The following is a 20310-nucleotide window of genomic DNA, read 5'->3' as shown; positions in this document are numbered from 1 at the left end:
GAGTGAGTGATGTCAGGTCAATAGCTCGAAATCAGCCATGATGGGAGTATTTACACCATGGAAATCATTAATCCTTACAAATCAGGGCTTTCATTTTCAAAGAACCAGTCAAACATTTAATGGAACACTACATCCATCTATGTGTGTAGTTAAAATTAATTCAGTTCCCCTACAATGTAATAATAGTGCAATATATTCATTTTCCTGCCTACAAACATAAGTAGTTTTTCAAATACTAATGATGCTGATGTAAACACAGTTTTTCACATTTCCTTGTACATGAGATATTTACCTAGAACTGTTCAACATTTTTAAAAAATGGGAAATTGTTTTCCAAAATTGTTTGCACCCCAGTAGTAGCAAGTGATTCCCTTTAATCTGTGTCTTCACTAGCACTTGGTTTTGTCAACTTTCTTAATTATGGCCAAACAATAATTATGGCCAAACAAATGATTATAAAACAGCCTCGAATAGTGGTTTTGCTTTTCCTGATAATTAATCATTTTTCATATGCTCTTTGGTCATTTGTTTTTCCTCTCTATGACAGATTTATTCATATCTTTTGCCAGTTTTTCTATTGGTTTGTCGACCTTTTTTTGATTAAGTTTTTGAAGATCTTTATATATTCTAAATATGAATTTTTGATTGGTGACATCAATCACAAAAATAATGTCCCTTTTAGTGACTTGTCTATTCACTTTTTTTCTGCTATCTTTTGATTATTTTCTATAGTTGAACTATTCAATTAATTTGTACAGTTAGGAATGTTTGCATCTTGTTTAAGATGTCCTCTATTCAGAATTAAGGAAACTATTTTCCTATAATTTCTCTTCTAATTATCCCTTTTGGATGCTGACTGCATCTTTCAAGAACACTGACTGGAGGACAGGTTATGTGTTTTAGTGTCATCTTAGTGCCATTAATCATTTATTTATTCAGGAAACGCTTTGGAGTGCTCTGGCGTGAACTCTGTAGGCTAAGTTAAGAACTTTGAGTTTTGTTCTCTAGAAAATGGGGGTGAAATGAGCAGCTTTATTTTTAGAAAGACAGTGAACAGAAGAGGGGTACAACAGTGCAGGAGGAGGCTTTCTAGGAGGCTGCTAAACTAGACAAAGAAAGAGAAGAGTCTAGAATGAGGCAGTGGCAGGGAGGACGAAGAGGAGGCTGGATTAGAGAGGAAATTCTGAAGGGACATTGGCAGAATTCAGAGACCAATCTAATAAAGGGATAAGAGAGAGGGAGGAAAATCAAGTGTGATATTGAGATTTCTGCCCACGAAGACTATATGGATTCTATGATGAATGAATGAGAAGAGGGGCGCAGAGGGTTCAAGGGGCCCAGCAGGTTTCAAGGGGCACACAATGAGTTCCATTGTCAGGAGAGCCAGCAGGCCATACAGAATTTAAAAAACAAGTTGGAATTAGCAACATTGTATTGGGAATTTTCAACATAAAGTCGACCTGTTTGTACCTTCAGCAGGCACACACATTAAGACGCTGGCCCTCACCAACCACTCTTCCTGCTTCCTTTCCTCTCTCTGCCCTTAACCTCCTGACTCAGCTTGACCAGGGTGCTGGTGTGGACAACTGCCACCAAAATGACTAAGAATATTGTTGGATTTAAAGCTTACCCAAAGAATCTGGGATTATTTCATCTGGAGAATGAAGTATTTGTGGCGTTTCTTCCGTCCTTTCAGCCAGGTTGTCTCCTTGAAGCCTAAATAATTAAAAATGGTCATTGAAATCTCTAACAATACTTGTTTATAAATTATAAACTATATACGATAGGAGACATGACTGTGAACTTCTAGACTCCATACTTAGACATGCTTCTTCAAGGTAAAAGTTTACTAAAGCCATTTAAAAATAGTGTTTTTCTTTTTGATCTTTTGAGAAAAACTATTCTCTTTCTTCATGTATACTTTGGGAAGACTGGTCTAGAAAGCATCTGTTTTTCTTTTTAGCCTGACCAGATGAAGGATCATAAGTAAATGTTTCCATTGAAAAGGGGAACAGGGCAAAAAGAAAGTAATGTTCTACACAGTGTGCTCACTTAAAGTTCGAGTCCAGGAGGCACTGAGAGGATTTTCATGATTACACAGAGATTTATCAAACATAATTCTCAAAATCGTGGTTACTACTCAACCAATCTGAGAATAAGGGCCTGAGAGTCAAGATAAGTCTCAACATAGAAACTGGGACTGCTTAGTGCAGGCAATTTTGCTACAATATATTTCTAAGTCTCCATGTCCTCATCACTGCTGTGGCAAATGTGGAATAGCAATATCCAATTCAAGGAGTTTGGATTTATATTACTCTCTGAAACCACACCGCAGGAAAAGGTAGAACTTAGCAGTAAATGTTATGAAATCTGTCCTAAAAACAACAGAATAAATGATAGCTCTGCTAACACTGGAGGATAATATATGTATTAAACAATCTAGAGATGCAAGTTTCTACTAATGTCACTTCTTCTCTTGTACTTAGTTGAGGGCAATTGCCCTCATAAGAGAGTTTTAATAAATGTGTAGCAAATAGCATTAACATTAAAAACATACATATTCAAATACAATTCATCACTGTAGCAGGCTCAAATGTTACAATTTCTAGTTATTGCCTATCTTTGCTTATGGTATAATGGTATCACATAGTAAGTTGCAGCTGATGTTTATAAATTCAAGAATATATGTGTCTCTTTATTCTTATAGTAGTAAATTCTGCACATCTCTAAATATGTTATGCATTTATACTTATATATTACCTTCCATACATGAAATCATATTTACGGTATTGTATGAACTAATTAAAGAATTCTCAAGGATAATTTCCTGAGAGTCGTAACATTTTTTGGTCAGATAGGTATTGTTTAATACTTTTTAATGATTATTTTAAAATTTTACTTTGAAAAATGACATCACTTTTAAAGGAACGAATTAGCCACATCATTCTCAAATCTTCCCTAATATTTCTTTATTTTATTTACTTCTAACAAGTAGGAGAGCTATTTAAACATCCAGCAATATCGAGTATTGTCTTTTGAGTTCTCTTTGTCTAGACTGTTCTGTCAAAATTATCAAAAAGGCCAATTTTGTAGAGACATAAAGTATTAAAAAGTATAAGTAAAAATTATTAAAAATCCATAATTATCTCTAACACACTTGGGAATGTAATATTTGATTAAGAACCTTAATAGAAAATAAATCTCCAACAAAGGTAAAACAAGAAAAAAATAATTATGTCATAATCTTTTTTGCTTATTGCATGCTTCAGCAAAATGAAATATTTATTTGGCATTTATTAATATGCTAAATAATAAGCCAAATGTTGTAGAAATGCAAAGAAATTATGACTATCCCTGATTTCACAGAATTCTCAATTTAGTTCAGCTGAAAAGATAAATGGCCTTGAAAAACAACCCAAAAAATCGGTGGCCTCAGAGGTCATGAGGCTGGCTCATCTTTGTCCAAATACTGCCCTCCAGAAACCTTAAGGTTGAGTTGGCCGTGACTTGGCACCAATTCCATTGAGGAATACTTCACATCCCTGCTATCCTTGAGAGCTTTGCCAATGTTTCCCAAACTGTAATCCACACAGCACTCCTTCTGTAAGAGGTTAATAAGCAGTATGCAAACGAGTTGTGTGGACAAGTCTGGGAAATACAATCTTAATAAAAGTTGAATCATTTTTTCCTCTTTTGTACCTCGAGTTTCACTCCTACTTCTACACCCAAACCTTTTCTTTTGCTTTCTAAAACCCCACATCCATATTAAACAAACTCCCCTACATTCTCAGCCATGAAACAGAATGTTTCCTGTTCTTCCTTGTCCTAAACAAAATCTTTCTCTCCTCTAAAAACATTATATCCCCAGCCCAATCAAGGCTATCTGATCCTTCATTTTAGTTAACCCACTAAAATACATAAGAACCATTCTTCTCTGTGCCTGAGAAGACGGTTGAGGCTCGAAGTTTTCTTCCTCAAGTGTCAATATTGCCTGAGCAATCTTGATGTCCTTGTTTATCTATCTCCTCATCTCAAAGATCCTTCACCTCTTCAAGTTGGGGGATCTTCCCTTCCATGTCACCTATCCACCCCAGGTCCACCCAGAAAACTCAGAACTGTTCCACATCACAAATCTTTAACTCCAGTTTTTCTTTGTTTTCTGACAACAAACTCACCTCCTTCAAGCTCTCTCACAATCTCCTTAACATGTCCTCTTCAATGAAATATAGACCCCTCCAGCTTCTTGCCCCTCTATTTTCTCCCAGAGTATGGATTCCTGGATTGCCTTCCTTCTGTTCTCAAACCAGGCCTCTCCTGGATTCCCTTCCTTCCCTCCTCAAACCAGGTCACAACCTCTTATCAGCTAAATCCTTCTTGCCCAAGAAAACCCCAATCCTGTAATCTTCCATCATTCCCCTATATATCCGCAGTTGAATAATACTGGAGAAAATCACAACATTCTAGGAGTGGTGTGAGCACAAATTCATGGTCTACAACTTTAAATTTGGGCAGCTTGACTGTCGTTCTTCCATGCCTTTCCAGGTCTGTTAAAAGTATCACCTCTCTTCTAAGGCATCAAGAAAAATTAAATAGTCAGGAATAAAGACCTTCAACTCTCTCTCACCTACCACCTGCAGAATTTCTAATTCACAGAGGGTAAGAGCACCTATCTCCTATTTAAAGTAAATCTTTCCATCAGGATAGTGATTTGGGTCCCAACACTTTGTCTTCCTCATTTCACAGCCACCTTTCATTCTGTTAATCTCCACTGGTCATTTCCCAGAGCTTATAAATAAGCATGCTTCTCTTTCATTCTTAAAAAAAGAAAATCCTTCCCAGAATAATATAAAATATCTTGTTCATTCTTTCCTGAGCCAAACTTCTTAAATTTTCTTCATTCAATGCCTTTACTTCCATAGTTTTCATTTACCCTTCAAACTTACTTTAATTTGGCTTCTTCCTCTATCACTCTGAAAAAACTACTTATGTCATGACAACATAATCTTGTAACTGGAAAACACAAAATAAACTTTTCAGACCTTGTCTTTAATTGATCTTTTGGCTGTACTTCATATCGAATATCTGCTTATTCTTGAGACTATCCTTTCTTGTCTTCTGTGGCACTTCTCTGCCTTGGAGCTTTGCCTGCCTCCATCTCCTGTCTATGTCTCCTCTTACAGTCTCCTGTACAGGTTCTTCTTTCTCAGTAGGCCTTTAAAATATCATTTGTTCTCCTCAGTTTTACCCATAGGCCTTCTTTTCTCACTGTATATAATCTCCCTGAATCATCTCATCCAATCTATGTTTTTAACCACATACAGGTTGACAGTTTTCAAATCTTTGTCTTTAGCTCTGACCTCAAAATTGTTGTACCCAAATTCTTGCAGAATATTTTACTTGAATGTACCATAAGGACCCCAATGGCCAATGTCCAAAAGCAAACTCATCTTCATCATCAACTAACCCCTCATTATCCATGGATAATCAATATCAATCTTGTTGATTATAGTTCCTGAAGATATTTTTTAAATCCATTATTTCTTCTTTATACTACTATTATAGTTTTATTGCTTAACTTAATTTGCCTGGATTTTTATATTGTGTTCTTACTGATATCCACATTTAGAGTTTTGTCCTCCCAAAATTCATTTTTGACATGAGTACTGAAATGTTCTTAACACAAGCCTAGTGTATTACTTTCATGCTTGAAATATTTTGGTTCAACAGGTCTTAAATATACAGCTTGGAAAGGCTGTAAGAGATTCACAGAAAAATTAATGAAATGAAAAAATTTGTAGATGTGCTCTTATTTGGAGAGCATAACTTCTGCCAGATTCTCAAAATGATACTTTACCCAAAAGAATTCAAGAACTACTATTTTTATTGGTTTTCTTTCACCTTCAAGGTGAATTACTATTTCCCTGGCAAGTTCTTTGAGTCTCTCTATTGCACAACCCTACCTGCTTCTGCAAACACTCATCTTTTTGGATATTGCATCATGGATTTTTATGCTTCAGAAGTTCAAAACTGCATTCATTTTTTGCATATATTTTGTTATTAAGCCTCTATATCCAACCATCTTACAGGATTTACTTTCCCCCTTTTAGTGTCTGGCTTATTCCTACTTCCTTATTCTAGATTTCCTTCTTTTGAAGCTTTCAGAAATCTTAGCACCTATGTAAATCTTTACCATAGCCCTTATTTTACTATTTTTCATTGTTTGTTTAGGTATTTGTATTTGTCAACAAACTTCAGGCATTCTGAAAGTAAGAATTCTGCTTTTAATATTTCTGTGTGTAATGCTTAGCTTTTATCTAGATTAGTACTTTATAAGCTCTATAGGAGACTTTAAAATATTTTTTAGTGATTATCTCACCTTGGAGATAAGGGAAGATAAATGGGACCCAGCCAATGTACAGGGACTTTCCCACAGAACTATAGTATAATGTTATAATTATACTCCTTTGAGAGAGGTAAAGATCATCCTGCATATGTTTAGGATTAAATAGTGACTTAGCCTTGTTCAGTTAAATATAGAGCCTGAGACAGATGCTTAGGTGTGAGTAGCTTATTTGAGAGTTTGTACCAAGGGGCAGAAGTGAGGAGCAGGGGAGTAAAACATAAAAGGAGGGAAAATCAGTATAAGAATGTGTTACTGACTCAGCCCCTTATCAGGTAGCTGCTGTTCAATCTCACTAGAACTTCTGAGGAATTATTAAATGAGTCAACAGAAGAATGAAAGGGTAAATCATTTGTCCATCAACACTTAGTCAAAGATGGTCCATGAACATTGATACCCCTGAACTTTCAAGTTTCCATATATTAGTGCTGAGTGATTCTCATTGGCCATCTTAGGACAGGGAGTAAACTGCAAAAGGTACCAGCATGAGGGGAGATGTTGAAGGCTGCACTTACAAAAAGTTGATTGTCACAACCAGAAGCAGCCATGTGCAGAAGAAATGACTGCCCAATAAGAGGTGGGGCAAAGAGTATTTTAAGTGGGGTACAAGTGGTGCCTGATAATTATAATAAATGTATTTATGCTTAAAATAAATTAATAAGATTTAATTACAGTGACCAGTAAGACCTGATTAAATGAAGTGCTCAGTTATAAATATCGGTAAACTCACTCTCTAAATTTTTGAGTTAATAAGCACCTTCCACTGACTCACTCTTTTTTTTTGGCTTCAATGATTTTTTTACTGAGATATAATCATCCAAAGTGTACAATGAGTTGTTCACAGTATCATCATAAAGCTGTGTATTCATCATTGCAACTGCTTTTTGAACATTTTCAATACTCCAAAAACAATAAAAATAAGAATAAAAATAAAAAAGAACACCCAAAACATCCCATCCCCCCATGTCGCCTATTGTTTTTTGTTTGTTTGTTTATTTTTTTCTTACTCATCAGCCATACACTGAATAAAGGGAGTGTCAGTCACAAGGTTTACACACTTACATGTTCACACCTTAGAAGCTCTATAGTTATTCAGTCATCTTCAACAATCAAGGCTATTTAATAGGGCAAGAAGTTTTGAAAGCTTTTGATTACATGTCTAATATGACAAAAGCTATGCTGAGAAAATAACATTCATCTTGGATTGGTGAATTCAAGGGCGCCTTCTGGGAAGCTTTTGCAGTAATACAGAAACAGGAGAGCACAAACATGGAGTAAGGAGGGTGGGAGCATGGCAAGAGCCTATGATGGTTCAAGCACTGTTCCAGGTGCTGGGGATAGAGCCATGAACAAGCTGGCCAAAAGAAAAGAGAACGTGAAGCTTACTACATTCTCCTGTCTGGAGGTGATGAACAAACAAACAGGTAAAATACACAGTAGCTCAAGTATTGGTAGCAACTATGGCTAAAAGTAAAGGTGGCAAAAGTAAAGCAGGAAAGGCATTTAGGAAGCATCTGGAGGAGGGGTAGTATGCAATCATTAAATGGGGCATCCCAGTAAGATCTCAGTTGAAGATAATATTTGAGCCCAAACTTGAAGGAGTCAAAAGTAAGTAATATAGTTCTCTGAGGAAAGCATTACAGGAAGAGGCAACAACAAATGTAAATATCCTGAGGCAAATGGCTGGAGCAGAGTGAATGAGAAGGTGACTAGGAGAAGGTGTTGTCAGAGAGGTAGCTGGGGGCTAGAGCAAATAGGATACATACTATATATCTAGGCTACTGTAAAATCTTCTTCCCTGATGAAAAGGGAAAGCCACTGAAGGGTTTTGAAGCAGAGGAATGACATGATGTGACTTCCACTTTAAAAAGGACCACTCTGGCTGCCGTGTTAAGAATAAGCTGTACAGGGGCAAGTATAGAAGCAGGGAGTCTATTCAGGAGGTTAGTACATCAACCTCTGTGAGAGATGAGTGTGGCTTGTACAAGGCTGGCAGTGGTGATGGTAGTAAGAAGTGAACTAATTCCAAATATATTATGTAGCCAGGGTCAACATGATGTCTGATAGATTCGACAAAGGATGTGAGAGCAAGGAAGGAATAAACAGAGTAGACCATTTCTGGGACCTGAACATCTAAACAGATAGTGTTGCTTTTTGCTGAGATAAGAAAAACTAAGGTAGAAGTATTTTTGATGGGGATTAAGTATAGTTTATTTTGGGGCATGTTAAGTTTGAAATATCTTTGAGGCATCTGCATAGGATGTAAAGAGGCAGTTGGATAATGATTTGGAGATGTTGAAGAGGCTGTCTGGAATTCAGGGATGAAATTTATCCTCTCTAGGTTTCAAAATCTCTACAAAAAACTTCAGAATATAATGCTATTTAACTCAGCTATGTTGAAGATTATGATTCTCCGCTTTACCTCAGAATCAACAGTATATCTTGATAAATGTCAATTAAATCAGGGGAACCACAAAAATTTCGGTTTTAAGAAATTTTGAACATTTTCATCAGAGTTAGAAAATTAGCTTATCTTTTCCCTTCAAAGTCTGCTTTTAATTCACAAGACTCTTTCCTAATATTAGTCACTGAGTTATTTATTTCTAAATGTTAATTTTCCATTTCAGGATTCCAGTATGTTTCTCCAAATTTATTTTTGAGGGAAACTCATTCACTCAAAACTCACTCATCACTCATTCAATTTTTGAAATCTTAAAAAAGCCAAACCTGTCATCAACATAAAAATTTATCTGGGACTGTGGTGATTAATTTTATGGGTCACCTTGGCTAGGTTATAATGTCCAATGTATGGTCAAACACTGATCTAGGTATCACTGTAGAAGTATTTTGTAAGGATTAGCATCTTCAGTAAGTTGTCTGTAAGTAAAGAAGATTACCCTCTATAATGTGGGTAGACCACAGCCAAAGTGTTGGGGAGTTTACAAGCAAGAACTGAGGGCTCTCAGAAGAAGAAGGAATTGCGCTTAAAGCCTACATCTTCTTCTCTGCCCTGAGTTTCCAGCCTAAGGAATTCAGACTCAAGACTTCAACCTCACTCTTATAGAAATTTCCAGTTCCAGGCCTGCCCAATGGAATTTTGTCTTCCCAGCCCCCACAATTGCATAAGCCAGTTCTTCATAATAAATCTTTTAATATGTGCATTCATATATTATGTTATTCATGTTGCTCTGAAGAATCCTCAGTGTCACAAGGACCTCCAAGCCAAAGCCCTATGTTGAGCACTGAGCCAGGGATCTGAAAAGAGTCCCAAGTGTACCTGTGTGATCTTCATAATTAATTCGTAAACTACCTGACTCAGAGACCAGGTCTGATATTCTTCCCACCATCAGGAACTTGCATGTTAATTTGCATTTTGTCCCCTTAAATAACAGCTTAGTTTAAATGATGTTTATATGAATTCACATTGAGTTCTTTTAACAGTACCTTCTTAGTTCCAGAAAAAAGTGACAGTGGTCTTATGAAACTCTGCCTCTCCCACTTCCCAAGTTCCAGTTCTTCAGGTAATTACTGGAAACTCCTCCTTCCACCTTTTCCAAATCCACTTACTGCATCTGGGTATCCATCCTAATCCCAGCCATTCCAGTTTGAGAATTTGATGGGACAGTTTGCTTACTTTGATTCTAGTTTTGCCCTTTGACATGGTCTCTTAGAGTTCCTCAGTAGTATTTTCTGTACCCCACCTCTATCTTCCAGAATTTCTCCCAAACACAGCTCTCCCAGGATTTCCTTTGCCAAAAGAGAATTTCCAACAGTACACAGACTTTCTACTTGTTATTTCACTGTATTCATTTAAAAATCTTCCTCCTACCATTCCTCCTACCTATTGTTGACACATACTATTTATGGCCCAAGAGGATAAATAACAATACATCAAGATGAAGCCTCTTTTCTCTGAGAGCAGAGTGGAGTAGAATTGCATTCTTTTTCACCAGGGAGCTTGTTTTAAGGTCTGCTTATTAAATTTTTGTCCTCATTCACAAGAACCTCTGAACATTAACCTCTAAAATAAAATGACTGATGGTTCTTTGTCCTGTTAGGTTTTCTTTTTAACTTCCTATCTCCTGAAAGTGAGATATGGCCTATAAATTATCTGTACCTCTCTAATCGATTTACAGTGCTTTCCTAAACACATGACTGCAACATGCACCTGCCATAGGTGGTCTCTTATGCAGGCTAATAATTACTCTCATGGCAGAGGTTGGAGAATTTTAAAACCCAGTCCAGGAAAAGTACAAATGGAGAAGAGACATGTCTTCTTGTTTTCTGTCTTTTCTGCTCTACCTCAACTTTGATGTAAAAATGTCAATGCAAAATAAGGTAAAGAAGATCAAGCATAGTATAGGATTGACTTTTAGAGCACCTTGGAACTATAAACCAGATTTTCCAGGCAGATATGACCAGGGTTCACTGATTCACACAGCTTGAACAGATTATTATGTGCACAAAGGACGACCTGGAGGACATTCAATCTTTCTGAAATCTGAGTCAGCCATGAGAGAAGAGTAAGGTCAAACTGCCAGATTGCTCTGGAGCTAAGGAAACTCCAGAAGAAAGCAGCCAAACACGGAATGTCTAAGCTAGAGGCAGCTCGGGGTTTGGCATCAGCAAGCCTCCTCCAACACAATCTTTAGTGCTCATTTTAAACCTGATTTCATCTCCATGAAATATTGGGATTTGGAGAAATGTGAGTGTACTTTCAACCTGCCATTATCCCTAGAGGGGATCCTTTAAAAAAATCTGCTTAAATCGAAATAGCATAGTGTGCATTGGAAGATTTGTCCTAGTGAATTTGTTAAACATAGATTGCTGGGTTCCACTCAGAGTTTCTGATTTAGTAGGTCTGGAGAGAAGCCCAACAATCTGCGTTTCTAACAAGTTCCCAAGTGTGGGCGGGAGAGCACCATCTGTAGTGCCTCCTTTTTTACAGCTATGGAAAGAGAATACACTCTTATATCCAACCTATGGTGGTAGGAATATTGCACCATGCTTGGAATGCAAGAAACAGAAAAGACTCTACCAGGAAGTGGTGATTTTCTTTTTTTTTTTTTAACTTGCTGGGTATTGCTTTCTGGCAGAACACTAAATTTTATTCTCAAATGTATTATGATTCCATCTTACTGAGGTTAAAAATCTCAGCCTAACTCTACTGGAGCTCAGGATACTGCATACTTAGCCTAACTCAAGAGAACTATTTGGTCAGCAGACATCTAGTTAAATGGTAGCTATGAGGAGTCTTTTTTTGTTTGCTTTTGTGATGCCAAGTTTGAATTTAATTAAGGAGGTAGTGAGTGAATATTATATGAATGGCCATTTTGTATTCAGTGCTTTGAATGAATTTGTGATGCTGTGGAAACAGCACTATGTTTGGATTTAATTTTTGTACATGAACTCTTTCACCTGGCAACTATGAAGACTGTCCTTTAGCCAAAGGTGAATGCTATGGAGAAAGCCCTTACTTGTTTCTGATTAAAACATTGAGTAAAGGCTTTCCCACATAGATGATATTCCTAAGGTTTCACTACAGTGTGAGTTCTCTTATGTTTTCTATGGTTAGGAATAATGGGTGAAGACTTTCTGACATAAATGACATTCATAAGTTTTCTCTGCGAGGAGTCTTTTTAAGACTGATTTCTAGCAGGTTAAAAAATGTGATTATGGGGGGAGCCAAAACATCCTTTTGAAAAATTGCCAAAAATGTCTTTCCTCCCTTAGCCCATTCCTTCCTTTAATCAGAGGCTCCTTCTTCATGGTATGAAACGCAGGGCTGCCTCACATGTGTGCATGATGGAAGGCCACCCCCTCACTCATATATCCCCTGAAAACATCTGTTAGATAGATGACTTCTTTTATCTCTGCCCAGTCTCTCTCTCTCTCTCTCTCTCTGAAGGGCAAAAGCAACTCAACACTTTCAGACTTTTCTACACTGTAGCACTGGATGTGACAATAGGTTGTACTGTCTTAATAAGTTGGTTTAAGTTCCTTTCTTTGCTTTTTCTACTTCATAGGGTTTGGAATAACTTAAATTGTGATAACATGCAGAGTTAGGAGATAACACAAAACTCCCAAATGACTAATTAATATTACTTTGTACCAGAGAGAGGTAAGATTTTAGTGGAGTTCTATCTGTTCATAGGTGGCAACGAATGAAAAGAATGTTACCAGTGATAAGCAATATCAAAAACTTTGAGAAATAGCTCACAGATATGGGAGCAGACTGAAGGAATGAACCACGAACAGCCTCATTCCCTACATCACACATAGTTATAATGTACTCATTCTACACAGCTATGGGAGTGAATAAAATCCTGGCACACCCCACCAGGTTTCATCTAAGTAGGAGGGATGGGAAGAGAGGCCAGGGAAAATGGGAGAAGATTCCCTCACAATCTTGACACAAATGTGTTCTAAGGTTGCAGCCAAAGGAAGGTGAGTGTGCTAGCACATCAACAGGGAGGCTGTCCGAGTGGGGAGACGTGACGACCTGACTTCTCCAGAAAGGCAGGATCACACCATTCAGGGCCTTGCTTTGCCAACTGGAGAAAAGTCTCCCATATCTGGAGGGGTGAGGGCTGAGATTGTGAGGCCAGGCTGTGGGTGGGAGACGCTACCTGCACTGCCAAGGGTCAACAAAATCAGTAGCTAAAAAAAATGGAGCTGGAGAATGAGTTGAGACTTTTCTCTGACCCCACTTTTAGGCAAGCAAAAGACATCCTCGGATAGTCAAGATTTCAGAAATCTATACCACCCATATGCCTTATTGAAAAACTTCCCTGGAGAGGCACAAAGAGAAAGAATGAAAATGTAGAACTCTTTTATAAGGTCTTTAGGAAGCCCTAAAATCAGGGGGATGGGTGGTAACATTGCGATCATCTGAACAACAGAAAAAAGTCTAAATCTAAATAACCCCGAAGACCATAGTAAAAAAACTGCCGTAATAATTTAGCAGAAATAAACTGGTACAAAACTGAAAGTAACGGGATAAAGTTGGGAGGCGTTCAGGTATGCCAATTGCCTTATTTTACAGTAAAAGCAAAAGATACTGCTGATAAATATAAACTTAAGCAGGTTCTTAATAGTCTTAATCATCACTATATATAGGAATAAATTGGGTTAGATGGCTTACAAATAATAAGAACAGAAATATAGCAAATGAAAGAAAATAAGGAAAAAAATAATGTGCCAAAATCAAAACACAAATTACAAAATGTACCTTATATAAATAATGAGGTTACTTGTTAACTTAAGATCCAGTATGGGAAAAAATCTCTTATATAATGACTTAAAAAGATATATCCAACACAAAGTTACAAATCCAAGTTAAAGGTCAAAGGATGGGAACAAACATATTGCGCAATGCAAACAATTTAGCCAGGAATTTAATAATAATAATAGAGAAAAGGAGAATCCAAGATTAAAAGCATTATAGGGAGAGAAAAGAGTCTTTCTTTATTGGTTATAATAATTTGTGACCTTGAAGTTACCTCCCCCACTTAGGTAAGCACATTATCATAATTGTAAGTACGTAAGAGAGAAGGTAAGAATTCATTTCTTTTCTATTTTTATCTCCATGAGAATGCATTCTTCAAAAGGGCAGCAACTGTACCGGTCTGATCTGTGACAGCCTCTCATTACCCTATAGTCTGAATTAGATATTCAATTGATTAATTGTCATGGGTTTTGTTAGCTGATCTTTATAGTATTACATGTAAACAGCAAATCTATTTTATAAATAAGGAAAATTTGGGAGAAATAAAATGAGGTACAACTTTTTCATCTAACAGCTTATCGATTTTTTAAATAATGATTCTGGGGAAAACGAGCACTTAAATGTTTATGGAAGAGAATATGGCCCACATTCCTGGAAAGTAATTTGGCTGTAACTATAAACATAAATTTATATATAAATAGATATGGATACTAAGGGATCAGTTAAAAAATTATGGAAAAGCTTCCCTTGCCTGTGAGCTGTGCATTGCCTGTCCCTTGGCTCCCCGTGGTTCTGCTCCATCTGCAGCTGTCCTGGCCCAAGTTGGTATTACACCGATTGGACTGGCAGGCATGGGCCAGAGCACAATTCTGAACATGAATGACCATGGCTTTCTGGTCTGTTCCTTTAAAACGACTGTCTGTAAAGTTGATGATTTCTTGTCCAGTGAGGCAAAGAGAACCAAAGTGGTTGATGCTCAACCCTTGGAGAAGACATTCTCCAAACTGAAGAAGCCTTGGAGAATCATACTTCTTGAAAAGGCTAATCAAACTTCTTGTCAAGCTGCTGATGATTTCATTAAAGAACTGGTCCTGTTGTTGGACACTGATGACATCTCTGATGGGGGAATTCTGAACAGAGATACCACAAGATGGTGTCAAGACCTCAAGGCCAAGGGAATCTTGTTTGTGAGGACAGGAGTCAGTAGTGGTGAGAATGGGGCTGGGTGTGGCCCCATCAGTCATGCCAAGAGGAAACAAAGAAGCCTGGCCTCACATCAAGGCATCACTGCAAAAGCAAGAACTGGAGACCCCTCCTGTGACTGGGTGGTAGATGAGGGACCAGGGCTTTTTTTTTAAGACTGTAAGCAAAGGGCTATAACTCGGTGATGTGCAGCTGATCTGTGAGGTTTACCACTTGACAAAGAGTGTTGTGTGCAAGGTGCACAATGAGAAGGCAAAGGTACCGGAGGAATGGAATGAAACAGTACTGCACTCAGTCCTGATTGAAATCACAGCCAATACTCTCAATATCTCAATAGCAAATACCTGCTGTCAAAGATCAGAGACAGTGCAAAGCAGAAGGGCACTGGGAAGTAGGCTGCTGTCTCAGTCCGGGATTATGGGGTTCCTGTCACCCTCAGTGGAGAAGCTGTCTTTGCTCAGTGTTCATTATCTCTGAAGGATAAGAGGATAAAAGCTAGCAAAAAGCTGAAAAGTCCACAAAAGATCCAGTTTCAAGATGATAGGAAATCATTCCTAAAGGTTCTGGTATGCTTCCATAATCATTTCCTACACTTAAGGTTTTATGCAGTGCAGGCAGGCAGCCACTGAATCTGGCTGGACTTTTCAACTATGGTAGCACTGCCCTGATGGAAGTTACATTATCAAAAGTGTACTCCTAGGGATATAAAAGACACATTTTCTTGAAACACAGAACTTCAGAATCTACTGCTGGATGACTTCAAATCTGCCGTTGAAAACTGGCAGGACTCCTGGCAATGAGCCATCAGCACAGGCGTCCAGACAGGAATTCCCATGCCCCTCTTCAGCACTGCTTTTCCTTCTGTTATGGATACAGACATGAGATGCTGCCAGTCAACCAGATTCAGGCCCAGAAAGATTCCTTTGGGGCTCACACCTATGAACACTTAGCCAACACTTGATAGTTCATCCACACTAACTGGACAGTCATGTGGCAGCGAGCATGTCATCCTCTTTCTTAATGCCTAATCAGACTTTCTGTGACCCACCACTTCATAGACCAGAATACTTCATTTGCCACACAACACTACTTATTTGGCCCTGTGCCCTTCTTTATGCTCAGGTCTTTTAAAGTAAAGTTAAGAGACTCCTGAAGAAGTCAAATAGAGTTAATTCGTAAAATAGCTCTTTGAGAACTGACATGCCTTTGGCCCTTGCCTCTTGGGATTGACCAGGAACCAACCATGTGTGTGGTCACAGAGAACGCACTCCTGAAGCAGTCACCTTTCATGTGCCTGTGTATCAGGGAGGCAGTATAGTCTCCCTGATAGAGGCAGTAGCTGTGATCACAGAGATGAGAAGTATGTTTGCAGAATTTGACACTCTTTGTCACTTTGCACTATGACCAACCAAAATATCACAACTCTCCCTTGATGCTGAGGCCCACTGCCTCTCTTACAGACTAATGTCATTTAAAAACAGCAGTTACTTAATAAGTTAGAGAGGAAACATCCTTAATCATTTAGAAACTAAAACTCCTACATTTATGGAAAATCTGGGACTATAATAAATGGGGAAGCAATCATAAACCCCGTATTATTATTCTATTGTTTTTATTAGAGAAATTGCGGCTTTGCAGAAAATACATGTTTCCACATGTTGTCACATGTATCAGAACTTCACTTCTTTTTATGGCTGAATAATATTCCATTGTACATATATATCATTTTTTCTTTATCCATTCTTTGGTTGATAGATACTTGGGTTAATTCTATCTTTTGGTAATTGTGAATAATACTGCTATGAATATCAGTGTGCAAATATCTGTTGGCGTCCCAGCTTTCAATTCTTTTGGGCATATGCCTGGAAGTGGGATTGCTGGGTCATATGGAAGTTCTATACTTAGTTTTCCGAAGAACCGCCAAACTGTTTCACAGCAGTTGTATGATTTTTCATTGCCACCAGCAGTGAATGAATGTTCCTATTTCTCTGCATTCTCCCAAACGCTTCTTAGTTTCCATTTTTTTTAATAACAGTCATTCTAATGTGTGTGAAATAGTAGCTCATTGTGGTTTTGATTTTAATTTCCCTGATGGCTGATGATGTTCAGCATCTTTTCACGTGTTTTCTGGTCATTCCAATATCTTCTTTGGACAGATGTCTATTTAAGTCTTTTTTCCATTTTTTAAAAACATTTTCATTGTGAAACAAAACATATATACAAAAGAAAAAAGCAATTAATTTTCAAAGTACATTTTAACAAGTAGTTACAGAACAGATTTCAAAGTTTGGTATGGGTTACCATTCTATATTCCCAAGTTTTTCCTTCTAGCTGCTCCAAAACACTGGAAGCCAAAAGAACCATCATTATAGTGATTCAGCAGTCATACTTATTTCTTAAATCCTATCTTCTCTATTATAACTCTTCCTTTTCCTTCTATCCTACACCCAATGTACTGGGCTATGCCCATTCTAACTTTTCATGTTGAAAAAGGATATCAACAATATAGAATAGGGGAATGGAATTAGTTGATATTTTTAGAGAGGCTGGCCCTTCTAGATTTCAGGACTTACCTGTCCTAGGAACCTTCTGGAGGTTATACATTTCAGGAAAATAAATTTGGTACATAAAACTTTTGCAGAGCTCTTTTGTCCATTTTTAAATTAAATCGTTTGTCCTTTTGTTAAGTTGAAAGATTTCTTTATGTATTCTGGACATTAAACCTTTATTGGATATGTGATTTCCAAATATTTTCTCCCATTTTGTAAGATGTTATTTCACTTTCATGGTAAAATCCTTTAAGGCACAAAACTTCAAAATTTTGATGCTGTACCATTTATCAGTTTGTTGTTGTTGCTTGTGTTTTCTGTGTAAAGTTTAAGAAATCATTGCTTAACACAAGGTCCTGAAGATGCTTCCCCTACCTTTTCTTCTAGGAGTTTGATAATCCTTACTCACATTTAGGTCTTTAATCCATTTTGAGTTGTGTAAGGTGGTGGTCCTATTTCTTTCTTTCTTTTTTTGCAAATGAAGATCCAGTTTTCCCAGCACAATTTATTGAAGAAACTAGTCTTTCCAAACTGAGTGGTGTGCCGGTTTGAAACTGTCATGTACCCCAGAAGAAACATGTTCTTTAATCCTCATTCAGTATTGCTGGGTGGGATCTTTTTTATTGCTTCCATGTTGATGTAACCCTCCCATTGAAGGTGAGGGTGCTTACTGGAGACCTTTAAGAAAATTTAGTGCCAATAGGGCCCACACAACCAGAGATCTTTGGAGATGCAGAAGGAAAACGCCCCTGGGGAAGACTTATGAAATGAGGAGAAAAAACTAGCAAGCGTCCCCATGTGCCTTTCCAGCTGAGAGAGAAACCCCGAACTTCACTGGCCCTTTTGCTTTGGAGTTAAAGTATCTTTTTTCTGGATGCCTTAGTTTGGACATGTCTATGGCCTTAGAATTTTAAACTCGCAACTTAATAAGTTCTCTTTTTAAAAGCCATTCCATTTCTGGTATATTGCATTCCAGCAGCTTTGGTAAACTAAAACAAGTACCCCTTGTCAAAATTAGTTGGCCATAAAAGTGGCAGTTGATTTCTGAGGTTTCAATTCAATTCCACTGGTTGATATGTCTGTCCTTGTGCCAATACCATGCTGTTTTGATTACTGTGGCTTTGTAGAAAGTTATAAGTTTAAAAAGTGTGAGTACTCCAATTTCATTCTAGTTTTACAACATGACTTCAGCTGTTTGGGGTCCCCTACCCTTCCATATAAACGTAATGATTGGATTTTCCACTTCTGTAAAGATGCTGTGGGAATTTTTATTGGGATTATATTGAATCTAAAAATCACTTTGGGTAGGATTGATATCTCACAATATTTAGTCTTCCAATCCATAGCCATGGAACATTCTTCCATTTATTTAGGTCTCTTTTTATTTCTTTTGGCAATGTTTTATGGTTTTCTTTGTGTAAGTCCTTTACATACCTGGTTAGATTTATTCTTAGCTATTTGATTCTTTTAGTTGCTACTGCAAATGGAATTTCTTTCTTGATTTCTTCTTCTGATTGTTCACTGCTTGTGTAAAAAACACTACTGATTTTTGGGTGTTGATCTTGGACCCTACCACCTGCTGAATTCCATGGATTTTTCAGGATTCTTTGTATATAGGATCATAACATCTGCAAATAGGGAAAATTTTCCTTCTTCCTTTCTAATTTGGATGCTTTCATTTCTTTTTCTTGCCTAATTGCCCTGGCAAGAAGTTCTGGTAAAATGCTGAGTGACAATGGTGACAGTGGGCATCTTTGTCTTATTCCTGATCTTAAAGAGAAAGTTTTCAGTCTTTCTCTTACATTAAGAAAGCTTTCAGTCTTTCTCTTACATTAAGTAGGATGTAAGCTAAGTGCTTTTCATACATGCCCTTTATCATGTTAAGGAAGCTTCCTTCAATCCCTAATATTCTAAGTGCTTTTATAAGGAAGGAATGCAGGGGTTTTGTCAAATGCCTTTCTTGCATCAATTGAGATGATCATGTGGGTTTTTTTTTTCTTCATTGGGTTAAAGTGCATTACATTAATTGATTTTTTTTTTATGTTGAGCCAACCTCGCATACTAAGGATAAATCCCACTTGATCATGGCATATAATTCTTTCAATATGCTGTTGGATTCCGTTTGCCAGCATTTTGTTGAGAATTTTGCATCTACATTCACAAGAGATATTAGCCTGTAGTCTTCTTTTCTTGTAGTATCTTTATCTGGCTTTGGTATGAGGTTGAAGTAGCCTGGTACAACGAATTAGGAAGTGTTCCCTTCTCTTCAATTTTTTGGAAGAGTTTGAGCAGAATTGGAGTTAAGTCTTCTTGGGATGGTTGGTAGAATTCCCTCGAAAAGCCATCCAGTCCTGGGCATTTCACTGTGGGAAGTTTTTTATTACAGATTCAATTTCTTTACTAGCATTTGTTTTGTTGAGGTCTTCTATTTCTTCTTGAGTTAATGTAGGTAGTTTATGTGCTTCTAGGAATCTGCCCATTTTATCTAGGTTATCTAATTTATTGGAGTTCAACCGCTCATAGTAGCCTCTTCTAGTCCTTTTTATTCAGTGGTGTCAGTAGTAATGTCCCTCTTTTCATTTCTGATTATTGTTATTTGTATCCTCTCTCTTTTCCTCTTTGTCTAGTTAACAGTATGTCAATTTAACTGATCTTTTCAAAGAACCAACTTTTAGTTTTGCTGATTCTTTCTACTGTTTTGTTTTGAATTTCATTTATCTATGCTCTCATTTTTATCTCCTTTCTTCTGCTTGCTTTGCATTTAGTTAGCTCTTATTTTTCTAGTTCTTCTAGTTTTAAGTCAAGAGTCTGATTTAAAGTCTGTTTTCTGTCTTAACATAAGCATTAGAGCTGTAAATATCCCTCTCAGCTCAGGAAACACAGCCTTCATACATCATATTTTCATTTTAATTCACTTCAAGATATTTTTT

The 20310-nt window shown here is 37.3% G+C and overlaps 1 protein-coding gene and 1 pseudogene across 1 annotated transcript in view; one reads left to right on the top strand and one right to left on the bottom strand.

Moving 5' to 3' along the window:
- The window catches only part of C6H8orf34 (chromosome 6 C8orf34 homolog), a 393975-nt gene that overhangs the window by 80518 nt on the left and 293147 nt on the right, over positions 1 to 20310 (bottom strand). Inside the window, exon 9 of the mRNA XM_077163208.1 lies at positions 1631 to 1716. Coding sequence (XP_077019323.1) covers positions 1631 to 1716 — 86 coding nt within the window. The remainder of the gene's footprint in view (positions 1 to 1630; positions 1717 to 20310) is intronic.
- On the top strand, positions 14480 to 15852 carry LOC143685708 (6-phosphogluconate dehydrogenase, decarboxylating pseudogene; annotated as a pseudogene).

The sequence above is a fragment of the Tamandua tetradactyla genome, chromosome 6 (assembly GCF_023851605.1).
Source record: "Tamandua tetradactyla isolate mTamTet1 chromosome 6, mTamTet1.pri, whole genome shotgun sequence".
NCBI classification, from domain to species: Eukaryota; Metazoa; Chordata; class Mammalia; order Pilosa; family Myrmecophagidae; genus Tamandua; species Tamandua tetradactyla.
The sequence above is the reverse complement of the archived record's forward strand: the minus strand, read 5'-3'. Positions and strand labels throughout refer to the sequence as shown.